We start from the raw sequence: 17,893 nt of genomic DNA on the forward strand, positions 1-17,893 counted from the left end.
ATTGGCTCGTCCCATTCAATTTCCTGTTGACACAAGCTTCTATAAATCAGCCGCGCCTTCAAAGCCGACGGCGTTATAAAGCCCAATGGGTCAAAAAGTTAGTTCATCGTTGAGAGTATAGGCCACGGCGGGTGCGGGGTTTCCTAGGTAAATTCACGGAAAACGTAAATTCATCGGCGTGCACGTTCCAATGCTCACCCAAACCACGTTCCTGCAACTCTGTATCTAGCGGATGCAATCGCATTGACTTGCTCAGTTCTTCTTTTGGAAGGCTATTGAGGGTTTTACCGCTGTTTGACAACCATTTTGTCAAACGAACCCCCCCCCCCCCCTTGGTCAGTAGTGAACGTAGTCCTTCGACCAACGAAAGTTCATCCTTCACACTAGAAACTGAAGCCAAGCAATCGTCAACATGGATACAACTACAGGTTGAAACTCACTACCGAAGTTCTCAGCAGTTTGCCGCAAGCAGAAGGCAGCGCAACTTGGTGACGAGGTTGCTCCGAAAAGGTGCACCTTCATTCTATAGGACTCAGGCTCTCTCGACAAATCTCCTCCGGGCCACCAAAGGAAACGTAGACTGTCCCGATCACGAGGGGCAACACGCACTTGATAAAACATCGCCTCGATATCAACAACCACGGCAATTTGTTCCTTACGAAAACGCAAGAGTATGCTTACAAGGCTGTTAACAAGGTCGGGCCCTTGCATTAGAACTTTATTAAGCGACACGCCTCGGTAATGAGCTGCACAATCGAAAACAATACGCAGCTTACCTGGTTTGTGAATATTGACGACTCCATGATGCGGAACATACCAAGTGCGACAGTTTGCGACCAACTCAGTGGCTGGTACCTTTTCTGCAAACCCTTTGTCCATGGTCGCCTGTACTTGCACTGTATACCTTATGCGCATGTCTTCATCTTTGCAAGACGACGCTTTAAGCACTCGAGGCGTTTACTAGCCATCTTCAGATTATCTGGAAGAATCTGATAGTCATGAAGCCAAGGCAAGTGAAGCTGGAAATGACCATCAATTATTTGAACATTGTCCTTCATCATTCTTAGTACCTTTCTGTCTTCAGTGGAAAATGAATTCTTAAGATTATCCTCCTCCTCTTTATCAGTGGGCAGCAGATCGCTTTCGTCACTCAAAAACATAGCGTGCGCAGTTTCAAGAGTAAAGTTGGCGCTCGCTCTTGGCGCTCGATCTAAACAGTCAAACGAAGGGCCGAGCAATGACCAACCTAGGGGTGTGTTCACTGCATCGGGACACGAACCTCCAACATGACGCATCGACTGCACGCGGTGAGCCGCCGGTATATTGCCTCTAATTACCAACGTAACGGCAGCCCCTTGGACTTTATGCAGTTGAACGCCTTGTAAATGATTGTAAGTTTTTAAAATTCCTTCATCCGGTATTGGATTGGGCGTGACGGGAATCGTATCTATGACGACGGCGTCCGGAATTTCAATCTGGTCTCCACCGTCGACCGGTTCCAAGGAGATCGACACGGTGACTGTGTCCAAGTGACTCGATGTCGTTAGCGTGTTTAACGAAATTCGCTTTCGCTTCACTGGAATGTCAAACATATTAATGAGCTTTCGTTCGCAAAACGTCGTGGTAGATCCCTGATCCAAAAACGCATAGGTATTAACGGCCCTGTTTCCAGCACGCACTGTAACCGGTACCACATTCAAGTATACGTTAGAGGCACTCACGCTCCCGCCGTACTCTGGCGGATGTATCACTGCGCTCGACGAACTCTCCTCGAAGTAATCATTTTGTTTCGTTCGCGAATTGGGATTGTGCAGCATTGGTGATGAAACGTTCCTCCACAACCAAGTTCACCACACGTGATTACAGACTCGCAGTTCCCAGCCATATGCCCCGTCTTAGACACCTGAAACACAGTTCCTTGGTGCGTACAAATGCACTTCGTTCAGCATACGACTTCCCTTTAAACTTAGGACAAAACTCAAGTTCGTGAGCCAGCGAGCATAGGACACAGCTTATTGTAGATGTGGTGACGGTTGCGTTGTGTGCACTGACCTTCGTCCGGCGATGGCTTGACTTAGTCCCACGTTCGGCTGAGTGCAAAGCTTTTCCGAAAATAGAGTTTGCATGTTGACTCTTTTCACTTTTCACAAAATCTGCTCGACAGCCTGTTTGTTTCTCAATTTCTGGGGCCTTTATAATCCAGCTATCCTGCATGTTCAAAGGGAGCTTTTTAACAATGTTCAGCATTACGTCCATTGAATCAACGCTAGAAGCAATTTCGTGCAGATGTGTACAGCACTTGTCCATTAAAACAGACAGTCTCATTAGACCATCTGGGTCACGTTCCTTAACGTCAGGGGTGCCCTTTAAATGTTGCTCACGCCGATGTGCTTTCACGTGGGGTTGACCAAACTCCTGGTGTAGTGTCTGCCATGCCTGCTTGTACCCTTCTTTTGGCTCCTGGAGTTAAATCACTCCAACCTTTCGCGAACATGATCTTCACAATCCTGTTGCAGGAACAACAGACGCATATCGTCATTTGGAGCTCTTTTTGCAATATACACGTCGAATTGACGAACAAACGACCAATAATTCAGTGGATCACCGTCAAACTTTTTAATGACAGGTCTAGGTAAGTAACGCTCCTCCACCTCTGGGTTTTCATAACCAACAGGCCTAGACTTCACGTTCGCGCTTGTGCTACGGTACGGTTCTCGGGTAGTAGGTAAAGAGTGACGACACGGGGGATATATACAGGGTCTTTTTCACACGAAACTGAAGGCACATTAAACTTCGACGTTTTACCAAAGGGGGGTTCAGGAAGTAGTTCACAGATAGGTTCCGAAGGAACGTACGATACTCTACCGTAACTAGCCTGTCTTTCTAACCTGGTATGTGAGCCACACAGAGACTCTTGTTCCCAAGCTTCCATTTCGACTTCCGCAAAATCCAGTTGACTTTTCTTCTCATCCAATGACTGACGTGCTTTTTTGACGACAGCGCGTTGCCTTTTTTCGGCCTCCTCTTCAGCAGCCAGTCGCTTTTCTTCAGCTTCACGTTCAGCTTCATCAACTGCCCTTTGTAGGTTCTCAACCTTTTGCTGGTGAGCCAGACGAGCAATTTTTACCTTAACTCTACTGCGATGTATTTCACTTCGCAGGGAACTCGATGTAGACCCAACTGAAGAGTGAACAGAACGTAAATCTAAAGTTTCAGGATCTTTCCCTTTGGGAGATGGGAAAGGATTCGGATTCAGAGAAGCAAACCATTTCTTAACTCTTTCGTCAAACTTCTGCCTTTCACGCCGGTAGTCACCTTTTGTAAACAGTGCTTTCAGGCAAAATGTCGCTGTCTGACGTCTCTTTACACAAGTCCATTATATTCCTAAAATCCAGATCGACTGGGGCAGGAGTCACGTAGTGGACCTGCACCTTCTTTATTCATCATTAAATGTTCGGCCCTGAGGTAACTGTTCCGCAGCAGCTTTAGCATCGGCTACCTTATTGTCGGCCATATTTTTTTTTCCACAGCAGCAACAATCAATCACTTTGCAGTCGAAGCGACAAGACAAATATTTTTCAGTGTTTAAACGATGTAACAGGCCACTAATCGAGGCTGGCTAAATCTGTTGGCCGGGCCACAGGGCTGTAACTGATTATTGCAGTCTTTACTCGTTTCCAAGTCGAAATCTTCATCAATGAAAGCATTTATTTAATTCGTGTTGGAAAACGGTTTAAACACTGTTTTTCAACCTACCAATTACAGCCTGAATCAAAAAGAATCGGAAATTGGAATTAGCTCACATTCAAAACACACTTCTGCCACGTTGTCAGCTGGGCACAAACAACAAAAGTAGTGTGACGTCATATTCAACAACTTCTGGAATTGAGTGGGGAGCAAGACCACGAGAAATTCTTACATTGATGTTCTACAAAATGCAATTAAAAGTTTTGAGATTAAGATGGCGGTCGACATCCAAGTCGTCCATTAAACATTACCAGCTTTTAGCGATTCAGCATGATGCATGCAGAAATACATGAGTAATTGAAGCAATTCTGCTCAGCTTTGTGGTAGTAGGTGCCCATACCAATAAAACTGAAATTTAATGCTCTACAAAATGTAATTAACAGATTTTAAAGTAATATGGCTGTCGACATCCAAATCGTCCATTGAACATGACCATGCATTTTTCCATGTGCTTTAAAGTTCCTGTTACGTTTATTGTACTACAATTTAAGTTAACCCATTCTATTTGAATAAGATGGCAATGTAAAAAGTAAATACTCTATATGAGCGAACTTAATCTGTTCTTCTGCTTTGACGATGTCCTTCATCCTGTCTCAAAACTCCATTTTTATTTCCGCTTTGTATTGTTATAGAAGTGATTAGCTGGGTTTATAAATGCTTGTTTTCTTCCCAGAAAACCGTTTCCGTGTCGGTTTATGTCAATGTTCAATGTGTGATAAAAAGACACGCGCAATTTTTTTAATTGAGACAGATTGCAACTTTGGAAACCTAGTGTGACGACAGCGCGGTGATAGGCGCGCAAAATTCTGTCGTTATGTGTCGATTGGCTATATCTTGTACTGTTTCCAAGATGGGTTGCTTCGGTAAACGAACTAATTGCTTTCCTAAACCTAAACCTACGCCTATCTTTGTTGGACAAAGTTTCCTTATTAAGTTTGATTTTTTTTCATTAAAATTAGTTTCGTATCTGTCATATGCTGCTGCGTTAACAATACACCCATTACTGGTTGCTCTATTGGACGTAGCATTATGTCTATCATAAGTCCCTGAATCATACCTCACGATGTAGGATACTAAACCAATTGCAACAAAAAGTTTTAAACAAACTAAACAGAACTGAAGAGAAATGTGCACTTTCAACAATAAAAGTTAGAACGTATATTTTGATTGATAAGCTTGGGGACCCACAAAGGTGCTGACTTGCTGGCCTCAATGTACTTAATTATATATCTTCCTAAATGAAAATATTCTTTTTCATGCATTTGCCTCTGCTCGACAAAAAGTGAAGTACGTGAGCCATCTCGTGCCAATGCGATGTTCAAAAACTGTGCACCGGTCGTGTCGGTGAATATTACGATAAAAAAGCATTTACTGTAGGCCCACATAGCAACACCGAATATCTTTTTTTATATCTTTTTTGTTTGACACACACTGGTTAAACTTGTAAGGATTTTGGCTTGTCATATTTCGAAACCTGTTCAAAAACTTGGTCTTTCGAAACCTTTTTTTACTTTTTTACACATCCGGCTTTTTGACGCCTCCGTTAGTTATCTCGCTTGCGTTATGTCTTTCAACTTGCGCTACTTCTTCTTAGTCTCCTTTGACGCATAATATTGCCTTATATATGCGACTCTTTCCACAAATAAACATGTCGCAGTTTGGTTTTATCGAAACTTTCGACAGACTTGATGACGGGTCGCGGTGGTGGAATTCCGTCAAAACATTCCGACAAACCATCAATCTGGGCCCCTAAAACTCTTCCGCTGTCATACAACCTATGGCATCATCGTGTTTAGCCAGTACCCATTTTCCAGCAATGGCGCTGCTTAAAAATGCATAAATTTGTTGGGCCTGATGGGTCGTGTGCTGGTTGCTGGCGTTTTTTATTTTACAAATATTTTTTTATTGACGAGCACTTCTCGTCCATTTTTCAATACAGGTACGCAACATCTTTTGCAAGTCCATGCGGGTTCTTCAAAATTGCCGATTTCGCAAAAGTTGTGATACCATCGACTATACACACAGAGCATTCTGCCATGGGTTTTCCATTATCTGGCATTCGGCAACAGCAGTATATTAGACTTTCCCATTGAAATAACACTTTTTGTTTAAACTTCTCCTTTATCTATTATATTCAAAAAACGACGAAATATTGCCTCTCTCGAAACTCTCCACCTACGCTATTCGCATCTTTGTTTGATCCAAGCATATAGGATTCTTGGGTCCCTTCCCTCAAGGAGAACGGCGTATATGCGATAGAGTACAACCCACAGTAATAACTCCGTTCCGCTGTTTTGGTCTACACAATTACATCGAGATACATCGATTTTTCCATGGCAAGTCAGTGACTAATATTTTCCCCCTTTATTGCTTGACAACAATAAACTGTCATGTATTTTAGCTTCGCATCGTATTGAACGATCATTTGATTTTCGTTGAATAAGTCTGATATTGTTATCCAGTGATTATTTCGGATGTTGAGAACCTAAACGAAACCATGTTTTCCAGCAATACATTCAAACTCTGCGACAATGACATCATTCAATCCATTTAGGTTAGGACAATTCAATAACTTCACTGCCGCATTTACATTTTTGTCGTAAAGCCAATCTTCTTTAGTGATGGCGTTTTTATCTGTTTCTTTTAAAAGCAGATCTTTAATCCAGTATTTATTCAATATAAATTCGTCATCATTAGCTAAACCATGCAATAATTATTGGCTTTTTGTTCGTGTTTCTGGTGGGCAATATATCCAATGTGGGAGAGGTTAAAACCGGATCAAATAAACTTTCTAGTCACCATAACTCGACCTGATTGAATCTCAATTTTTGAAAACTTTTGCAAGCTTTCAAGTTTGGCAGCATTTAATGTGTTATTGTATATGTTTATATTCGACCGGAAAAGATGTATATGACTAATTGATATAAGCTTATATTATAGTAGGCTAAATCATTTGGTTTAAAAATTCCATGAGGGCACGTTTCACAGACCCATTCTCCAAAACATCCCCAAAGCTTACCGAAGCTCTTCTTGAACTTATGCGAGCCCTTGGAAAAAGCGGCCTTATATTTAAAATCATGCCTTGCTTTGATCCCTTTGGGCTGCATCGAATGCTTTGTGCAAAGGCGGCAATTTCTAGAGTTTGAAAGCAACACCAATAGCCTTCTTCTGTGCTTTCTGTTAACTTGTCTGTTTCCAAAAAAATGCTGACCATCCAAACAAAGAAGGTTTGACGGATAATTGCGGAATTTCATTAGACAAAAAATCCCCGCAAAAACATCGTGAGGACCTACTTTGTTCCAAAATGCATCACAATCGTTTTCATCATTTTGGCTTTTGTTTAGGAAACGTGACATTTAAAGGCAATTTCACATTCACCACCTGGATAGCCGCTACTTCTTGCAAATGCACATTTCGGGATTGGAATGGCCTAAGTGCTTTCCTACGTGAACTCTGTAGCCCACACCTCCCCCGCAACTTTTTTTTACCACAATTGGTGTGATTGCTGATGTATATTACGACAATGCCTTGGTATAATGGATTTGAATCAGACTTGCACGTATGTTTACTAGACCTAGCATGACTAGAATTACCCAATTCCTTCTAAACTGGTGACTTTCCGCTAACAGGTTTTAATTGCTGAGACAAATTTGCAATGCAGTAAATAAGCGATAAACCGTGTCCGCTTGGAAATAGTTTGTTTACGAACTGGACAATGGAAATGGGAACACGCCTCAATTACAACTGGATGAAGCAAGAAACATGGATAGCATAACTTCATGACTAATGCCACGTGACTGATGACTTCATCGAAAATGGCGCTTGCATCGATGTTTGGTGGGAAGTACTTGCATACGATACCTGCAGTGCGCATGAATTTTTTCGACATACAAGTTGACCTTACTATCGGTGAACAAATTTTTAACGTCGCAGTGGGAAAAATCTTCTGAGTCCTTCATAGCAAACACTAAAAAAACATACACTGTCATAAAATGTTGTTAAGTCTGATATTCGCTGACAAATACTGACTTGATTGGAAACTCGGGCGTTTTCAAAAACTTATTTAATCCTTTTCTGGTTATGTAGACCGATAGCAATTTTGTAACAAATACAAAAGTAAAGGCACTGTTCAGTTTTATAAGAAATGTAGATAATAGATAGTTCTACATTGTAAGGCATAGCTAAAGGGGAAAATGGTTCCAATCCATATTAACCCTCTAAGAACAAAAATATGTGCTTTCCCTAATCGTTGCGACAGTCACGTGTTTAGGCAACCGATTTTGACCAGACAACTGATTTTGTATGACAACATATGTTAGACGTAATATCAGAGCCCTATATGAAAACAGGAGTTACCACTGCGCCACACGCGTTATATTGAATAAGTCCTAACTAAACTAATGCATTTTCGGGCAATCTTTACCTGCAGCATTGTGTCGCGAAGTAGGAACCATGTATAAGGTTCAACAACTTGTAACTGGAGCTCTTATTGGATTGGATTACATTTTCAAAAGTATTGGGAAAACTCACAAACCCACACGTTCGAATGATATATTCTGATTGGCGCCTGATTGTGCAATCTTCACGGTTTTGTTGTTGATCTGCCCAAAACTTTGATATTATGCGCAACGGCAGAATTTTGAGCGCCTGACACCGCGCTGTCGTTACACACTTGTGTTGCAAACTGTCCGTTTCGGTTTCCAAAAACGTGGGTATTAAGCACACATTAGGATCACGCGATTCACGTTATAGATCAAGGTACACGGAATAATTTGTGCGACGCAGTATTATGCATGAGTGATTTTCAATGTTACATTATGCATGAATTGAATGTAGTGGCACGGTAGCCTTAATGTCGTTCAAAGAACTTTATTGAGTATTCATTATATTACACATACACAAACGTTTCTGTAACAACTGTTATTCGCCCTGTAGAACTTGCACGGCCTGGAACGTGCCAGCTACCACATTACGATTTTCCCTCAGTGAACGCGACTTGACTCAACATCGGTTCTCTGTCAAAACGAACAATCGCTTAGTACAGAAAACAATTAAAAACAATATTAGCAGTCACATGCCAACTTTTCTGGAATCCAGGTCCAAATTAAATCTTTTCATAAATTATGACAAACTTATTTTTCATTAATAGCTGGCTCTACATACAAATACACACAGTAAATTTAAGTTGAACCGTCTAAAAATCATCACATTCACTGTAACATTAAAGCGTGGCCAGTACGGGGCAATGTTGCGTCACAGACGCCAAGCGTCACAAAGCAAGTGGCGGGAAACATAGAAAACTTAACCCTCGCTGTAACATACCCGGCTCCGATGTGTGAACCCACTCAGCACAGCTTATATACAACACATACAGCGAGCACAACACAAGAAAACGCATGCACAAAGCGGCAACACATATCATCCTTCGACCGATCTTTGCACAACACACAACTTAGCGATCGGACGCTTAACAGTCTCACTTTTGATTTTGACCAATACACTTCGTACCGATCCGAAATGATCCCGGTAAGTCTCGATCACTCTTCCCATCACCCATTTGCCTCGCGGAACGGAATTGTCCGCACGACATCACCACACGCTAGGTTCCGTGTAGGCGCAGTCATTTCTGACGCGTTTGCAACGTCGGTAAATACTCTCTAGTCCACCTTCGCCAAAACTGGTCAGTTAAAAATTGCGTTCGGCGCCAGCGACGTCTCACATAGTTGTCGTTCTTGTCGAACACACCGGGCGGCAAAATGTCGCATCGTCCGAACAAGAGCAAATGATTGGGAGTCAACTGCTCCTCGCTGTACAAAGTGTTTCATCCGAAGTCGGTTGCTCAGACAAAAGAGTGCCCAGTATTCTTCTTATTGATCGAATGAGCCTCTCCCATACCCCACCCATGTGGCTGGCAGTCGGTGGATTGAAAGCCCAATCGATTTCTCGTTGTCTAAGACTCTCAAAGATTCCAAGCTTGCAAGGATTCACGCAAAATCCGTTCAGCACCAATAAAGTTGGTGTCATTGTCGCTAAAAATCTTGTTTGGCTTCCCACGACGTCCGATAAACCTTCGCAGAGCGTCGATAAAGGAATCCGCAGATAAAGAATGTGCAATTTCTATGTGAACTGCACGAACTGTCAGGCAGGTAAATACGCACCCATAACGCTTTACCACGCTTCTTACCTTGCTTGGCAGTCAGAGGACCAAAGTAGGCAATTCCACGTATGTGAAGGGATCAGCCATCATCTGCTGTCCAGTTGAGGAGTTGCGTCGGCGGCAAAATATGCATTGTCCAAGCACGCGTCTGACAGCAGTTCCACTGCAAACTATCCAATATTTCTGACGCAACGCCATCCAAGTTGATCCCATTCCCGACTGCTGAACCGTCTTGTGATGATCCACGATAATCAGACCTGTAACATGATGGTTGTTAGGCAATATAACAGGATGCTTCAAATCATAGCATATTGGCGATCGATGAAACCGTCATCCAACGCGCAAAACACCATCAACCAGCACTGGGTTCAGTCTCTTCAAGGTTAGCTTTCCACTCATCTTCCTTGGCATGCGTTCCTGCAACGTGTTTGTCACCGAGAGCAGTAAATGCGTGAATTTCATCAGGAAACTCGATCCTTTGTACATATGTGACCACGGCATACTCAGCGTTTTAAAGCTCGTCGACGCTCAGCGGAGTAGCAACTAGCGACTTTTTCTTGTTTCGAATGTAACTCACAAACCGCAGCAACCATGCTACTTGTAACAGCGAAAAGTTACCCCTTAACGTTTTGTAATACTTTTTGCCAGTAGAAATCTTGCATGTTTTGACACGAGATTTAAACGATCCGTTTGGCCCCTCGTATGTGTCAAACTAGTAACATTTGTATATGTTTCAAGTAGCAACAATCCTTGATATTTTCTATTTGAATTAAAGGAAATAAGAGTAATATTAACTGAACAATTTATAACACGCGGTGAAGTTTCTGTAAAGTCACAAGTATTCGGTAAGTGTTTACAATGGCGTCTCATTACTTCAATGTATTTTAGTTAGTAACTCTTTTTCTGTTTCTTATAGAAAACGCATGTACGCATTGTATCTACACATGTATCTGTGCTCTCGAGTCGATGAATATATCCTTGATGATAGTACATGTTGTTTGAGATTCTCATAGTTGACTAGTTTTCGCCGCCAAGACAGTGAATATACTGTTAACAGTGGCTGTTTGAGATAAAAATACGGCAGTCTCACAACTGCCTTCTTCAACTTCCACCAAGACGGGTAGCGCTCAGTTAGTCTATCCAAGCCATCCATCTTAGGTGCTACAACATGAGCGGCCACGTTCCTGTGGTTTTTTAACACAAACTCCTCAGGCAGCTCACCAGGATCCAACGAGTCCGCAGGCCATGCACCCTCGGCTTCACTCAGAAACTTCAGCCCTGTATAACAGCGATCGCATTCGACCATAGCCCTTGCACTTAATCGTCGAGAGGCGTCGTCTGCTGGATTCAGGTCCGTCGTGACGTATTTCCACTGCGCTGGATTCGATCCCTCATCAATTTTATTCAACCTGTTGGCCACAAAAAACAGGGAATCGTTTAGACGAATTATTGATGCATCTCAATACACTTGTCGAATCTGTCCAGAATACCGATTTTTTAATTTTTAAGTCAAGCTCTTTGCGCAAGACTTATTCCAGTTTTACAGCTAATGTTGCCGTAGTCAGATCAAGCCTTGGAATAGAAACCATTTTCAAGGGAGCAAATCGAGGTTTAGCAAGCAATATACGACAGCAGACAACTCCGCTAACAACAGTCGTTCTGAGGTAACAAACCGCACCGTAACCTTTTGACGATGCGTTAGCAAATTGGTGCAACTCGTGATGAATGATCTTTCCAGCGTTCTTCAGACACCTCCGAATCTGAATCGAAGAAAGCTCGGTCAATCCTGAAGTCCAACAACGCCATTCGGCGGCGATGTCCTCAGGAACATCTGCATCCCAGCCAAACTGTTTTTTACACAACTCTTGCAGCAGCAGGCGAGCCTTTAAAACCACTGGAGCCACGAAACCCAATGGGTCGAATAGCGAACTCACGACCGACAAAATCCCTCGGCGGGTGATGGCCTTTCTTTCGCCTTAACATCAAATCGAAATGTATCCGATTGGTAATTCCAACTTTCTCCAAGCACACGCACCACATGTTGCTCTTCTGTATGCAACGAATACGATTGCAATGTACCTTCACATTTTTGCATAGAATCCAGAACACCTTGTTGCACAATCACTTTCTTGGGTTGAATCATCTACATTGCAACAATGCACACAACTCCTTCACCAACTTTTTTGCTTCGAAAATGGTTGCAACTGACTTCAAACAGTCGTCTCCATAAAAATTGCGTATAACAGTTAAAACGGTCTCGGCATAGAAATCTTCGCTATTGTCGTGAGCGGTTCGACACAAACAATAACTTGCACAACACGGCGATGACATCGCGCCGAATAAGTGCACCAGTATTTGGTGATCAACTGGCTCCTTTGTCATGTCTCCTTCAGGCCACCATACGAATCTCAGGCAATTCGTGTCTACTGGGTCAACCCTCACCTGGTGAAACATGGCCTCCACATCGCACCAGAACCCCTACCAGACTATTCATCTAATCAGGTCCTTGCAGTAATTGCTCGTTCAGTGGCGTCCCTGCGTACTTAGCCGCACAATTAAACACGACTCTTACCTTCCCAGGCTTTTGCGGATGAACAACCAGATGATGCGGCAAATACATTACACGGTTTACGGCAGCTTATCCCTGCTGCACTCGTTGCGCGTACCCTCGCTTGAGGTAGCCAATCACAGTCTTTGTGTACCTTTGACGAAGCTGTTCATCTTTCGTCAATCGGCGTTTGAGGTAACTCAATCGTTGCACAGCCTGTTTACGATTATTTGGCAAGTGTTGCGATTCTGTAGTCCACGGCAAGCGCAGCTGGTAGTGCCCAACATGTAACCCTACAGATTCGTTCATGAGCTTTAGGGCATATTTATCTTCCTTCGACATGCCAACATCGGAATCGAAAGTAAAATTCCTAAACTCTTTCGCACATTTACCTGCTCATGCTACAAGTCACACGACAAGTTAATATGATGTACCTGGACGTTTTTCATAGCAAGAGATGAAGCAGGATCAAACAGGGACCAACCCAGAATCGTTTTCACAGCACTTGGTTCTCCTCGCCGTCTTCTTCTTTCCTCGTCAACCCAAAACACTTCGGGAACATCCCTTTCAGATGAGACCAAGTTCGCTGGTATCTATTGGGATCAACATGGAAGTCCTCCACGGCGATGACGCAAGGTAAGTCGACAGCATCCGACCCATTTGACGACCTGACTGACAAAGAAGCAGCAACACCATTGCTATTTTGGGACTTCCCATTTACAGTTGAAAGGGAATACTCTATTTTATCGCCCTTGACATCCAGCAAGTCTAATAACTTATTAGTACACATGATCGAGTTAGAACCGCAGCATGCAAAGTTGCCTTTATTGTCCTCAATGGTTTTCGCGTACTTTCCTTCTTTGGAGTCGACAACCTTCCGAACATGGAATTGGAAATTGACACCTCGTATTATATAAACTCCACAAGGTTGACGAAACTGTAGCTCCTCGCCACTTAATTGAATTTCTCCAGCCCCTCGTTTCCATCTATGTTGAACATGAAGCGGCAAAGCAATACTCAGTAAATGCTCAAAATTATTTGTGTCGGCAAAATAATACAAATGAGTCAACGTTACGAGACACTTCTCGAGGTTACGAGCCAACCTTTGCAACCCTGTGTAAGCCTTTCTATGTACGATCGAACAATAAGAAACGGACCACCAAAATTGTCATGCAACACTTATCGTGCTTTACGATATCCTTTTGATCCTTCCATTACGGAGCAAAACTGTATGATGCGTTCTGCTTCGCCTCTGCAGTATTGTATAAGAGAGTTGAACTTTGTATTATCACTACCAACTCGGTTAGCGATATGCTCATCAAACGTTGTTATGAATCGCGTATAATCCACAGGATTACCGTCGAAATACAGTAATTGACCTTCAGCTTCTATCTTCTGCCTTTCAGCTAACTGTCGTTTCCTTAAAAGGGCAAAAAAGCCTCTGTGCGTTTGGTACTTGATCGGGTACTAGAGGTGTGTGCAGTAGAAACTGTTACGCCAGTTCGTTTGATGTGACGCGGATTCTATCTAAATTCTTCGAAGCAGATTAATTCAGCCATTCTTCCACACGTGTATCGAATTCTTCTTCGCCTTTTTCCAAACTGGCAAGTTCCTGCTTTGCCTTATCTTTGGCATTTCGATGCTTTGCAGCGCTCATAAAGGTACTTTGTTTCTCTATGTAGTCATTAAAGAAAGTGGAAATTAAAAGTTTATTTTCTTTAATCTTGTTAACATCGACCATTAGCTCTTCAGTTTCGCGGTATAGTGAATTCAGGTCCGACACAGTTTTACTCAGTGTCGCCTTTGTCACAACCATTTTGTATCTTATCGAACAAACCTTTAACAAAGTCAAGTCTTTCTCCGTCTATTGAAACGTTAATTGTCTAATTCCAGAAGAAAGTTGAGAACTTTTATGTAACAGCTGTTATTCGCCCTGTATAATTTGCACGGTCTGGAACGTGCCAGCTACCACATCACGATTTTCCCTCAGTGAACGCGACTTGACTTAACATCGGTTCTCTGTCAAAACGAACAATCGCTTAGTACAGCAAACAATTAAAAACAATATTAGCAGTCAAATACCAACTTTTCTGGAATCCAGGTCCAAATTAAATCTTTTCATAAATTATAACAAACTTATTTTTCATTAATAGCTGGTTCTAAATACAAATACACACAGTAAATTCAAGTTGAACCGTCTAAAAAAACAATGTTGCGTCACAGACACCAAACGTCACAAAGTCAATGTTACGTCACAGACGCCAAACGTCACAAAGCAAGTGGCGGGAAACATAGAAAACTTAACCCTCGCTGTAACAGTTTCTATGTGAATTTTATAAAAACGTTCATAAAAAAGGCGCAGATCTCCCACTGACGACTTGGATTGGTTTGGGTTTAAAGCGTTTAAATTCTTTCAAAAAGTGATAACTAGGACTGGCCTAGATTTCTACTTAATCAGCCAAGCAAGATTTTTTTTTTAATATATATTTCGCCTATGCCGCATCCTCAGACTAACATGTACACATTTAACCTCCAGACCGCAATCTTGTACCAAACCAAATAAAAATACACACAGGCGCAGCAGCAGTTGAACGGTAGCAACGAAATCCATCCAGCCACTGGTTTGGTGCCTGCAAATGTTATCTTTGCACCCGCGAGCAAACCGCTGACACAACAACGTTTTTCGTTGCTACCGTTCAACCGCTGCTGTGCTTGTGTGTTTTTATTTGGTTTGGTACAGGATTGCGGTCTGGAGGTTAAATGTGTACATGTTAGTCTTGATGTGTGCCATGGATGCTAATCACTACGATTATTCTTGTTGTTGTTTTTAGAATACTGAGGATGCCGCATAGGCGAAATATATATATTCATAAAAAAAAACATCTTGCTTGGCTGATTAAGTAGAAATCTAGACCAGTCCTAGTTAACACTATGTGAATTTTAAATACGATGTAAGTAGACCATTTTTGTCTATTTCTTCGTAAAATAAAAGGTAATATTTAAATTTGATTGGAATTTTATAACACAATGGCCAATGTTTTGTGTTAAATTTAGTAAGTCAATTTCAAGGAGGGATTTTCTCTGTTGGAATTACTTTGTGGTAAAATGGTGTGCGGTCCATGATGTGTGCGCTATAGGCCTTGTTTTTGCAAAGTAATCAAAGTTTCATTTATACAATAAATAATTAACACAGAAAATCAAAGAAAAGTATTTAATCTTATACCCGTTACATCATATTTTACTAATTTCTGTGTTTTTTTGGTACTAGGAGGAGTAACACCATGAATTTAAACATTAATGGGCATGATTTTAAGGATTATGTTTTTTGCAGAATATTCAGCGGAGCGAAGTTATACTTCCGTGCATGTTGATGTGTTTAGTTGGTTTAATTCATTGCCAAGTTGTTTCGACAAAATTTAGATATTCCTTTTCCTCACAAAATTACACTGGAACAACATCAGCACGAAGGTACTTAATCACATAAGACTTTTGTGATTACTGCATCAGCTTTGTGTATTGCAACATTGAAGCAGTATGTGATTGTGAAAGATTGTAAAGTGCTCTTATTTTTATATGATAAATTGGATAGAATCCAGTGTTATGTAATATTATTTATTTATTTATCATGAAAAAGTTTGTAAAATCACACTGTGCTCTGTTCGTCACAGCCGTTGTTTCTGAGACAAATTTAAGGCTACACCCAAATTGGGCAAATTGACTCAAACAAATCGCAATTTATAGCAACACGCCTTTTTGGCATATACTAATGGTAACCCTATTGAATACATTTACAGACGTTTATCTTCAGTACTATTGGAACCTGTTAATAGTGCAAGTTCACAGCAAACTTTAACTTTTGTAAAATCTTGTTTAAAAAATGACAGCTTTGAACACTCAGGTAAAGGTTTTTGCATATATGTTGAGATTGAAAACATGATAGCATGTGTAAGTATTTATAGGCGAAACAAGGACTTTCGTCAAGTTTCAGAAGCAAATCGTTAGCGATAAGGTAAACTGCGAAAAATTATGTCGGGCAGACCACGTAACTGAGTCATATTTATAACGGACGACCAATTTCATTAGTTGAGAGCAATTGAATTTACTTTAAATCAAAGTGTGTTTTGAACGTAAACTAATGATGGGTCCAAAAGTAAAAATAAAATGTGTATCAAAATATTGCAGAAGGATAAAATTTTTAATTGCAACAGCCGTAAGGAAAATTTACTTGGTTCAATGGATTATTCCAGTGATGACTCATGCGGGGAAGCTTTGCTTGAGGAAGTTAACCAAACGGTAAGCTATCGAAATTACCTCCAGAGCATTGTTTCCTAATTACGTCGAACCATGTTACTTGTGCAAACGCTCCTGAAAATTTATTAAGCTAGCTCACCTTTCTGAAACTTCGTTTAGCTTGTTTTCGTTTTTTTTTTCAAGTAAACGGAAATTTTTTTATTAAGAGAGAATAACTACATATTTTTTTATTGTTTTTTTATTAATTAGTTTATTACATTTTAGTATAGATTTATATCATCGGGTTGTAAAAGTTGTCTTCAAATCTTACAAGTCGGCATGTTTAGAAGTGCTTAAAAAACAGAGCTTTTCAAGATTTATTGTTCTGCGACCGCATTTTAAAAGAGAAATTCCTATGTGACCGTCCATTAGAAAAAAAATTCTGTGCCACCTTTAGCAGTTGCCCGGCAAACTACACCATAACAGGCACATATGTATCAAATCTTGAAGAAGAATTTTAAAAGTCGTTTTGCTTCATGCATGTAAACAATTCCACAATACATTTCTCGCATAAATAAACATGATTAAGTAATCTAGGAAACCGACACACCAAACGGTCATAAAAACTACAGTGTCCGATTTGGTAGCTTCGAGTTACAAAATACGACGTCACACAAAAGTGTATGGAATAAGAAATTGACTACAACTATGCCAGTATTCGTTCGTAAGGCTAACGAAATATGTAGTATATTTTATTGATAGCCAATGTGCGTACGTACTAACTATTGAAAGAAGTTTTATTGTTTAAAATGACGTTTTTTAAAAATACATTGTAACTGTGTTTTGTTGGCAACAAACTTGTCTGAAACTGATGGTTGAACTGTTCCTAAAAAATATTTCGTCGAAATGACAAGGGTTTTCAAAAAAAAAATTTTTGTCGACCTTATGTAAAAAAGTGGAGGCGTTAATTTGTTGTTGGTTTTATAAAGATTTCAGTTTCACATTTGTTACCTGGATCGGGCACACCATATACAGGCTTTAATCGAATAAATGTCCGAATATGGAGAAATGAGAAGTGGCAAAAAATTGATATGTCTTTAATTGATATTGGAAGTCTTATTATGAAAACGGTATGCAGTAATTTTATCGGATGTTCTTAAAATAGTTTCTCGTACACATACAAAATCATAAAAACCTTAATGCTAGTAAAC

The 17,893-nt window shown here is 40.9% G+C and overlaps 1 protein-coding gene and 1 pseudogene across 1 annotated transcript in view; one reads left to right on the plus strand and one right to left on the minus strand.

Moving 5' to 3' along the window:
• Positions 1-17,893, plus strand: part of LOC145898099 (protein PHTF2-like) — a 41,417-nt gene that overhangs the window by 5,415 nt on the left and 18,109 nt on the right. The window contains exons 3-7 of the mRNA XM_082986535.1: positions 15,784-15,920; positions 16,247-16,350; positions 16,412-16,461; positions 16,635-16,745; positions 17,672-17,812. Coding sequence (XP_082842661.1) covers positions 15,784-15,920; positions 16,247-16,350; positions 16,412-16,461; positions 16,635-16,745; positions 17,672-17,812 — 543 coding nt within the window. The remainder of the gene's footprint in view (positions 1-15,783; positions 15,921-16,246; positions 16,351-16,411; positions 16,462-16,634; positions 16,746-17,671; positions 17,813-17,893) is intronic.
• Positions 12,399-14,268, minus strand: LOC145899768 (uncharacterized; annotated as a pseudogene).

This window comes from Ascidia mentula, chromosome 4 (genome assembly GCF_947561715.1).
Source record: "Ascidia mentula chromosome 4, kaAscMent1.1, whole genome shotgun sequence".
NCBI lineage: Eukaryota > Metazoa > Chordata > Ascidiacea > Phlebobranchia > Ascidiidae > Ascidia > Ascidia mentula.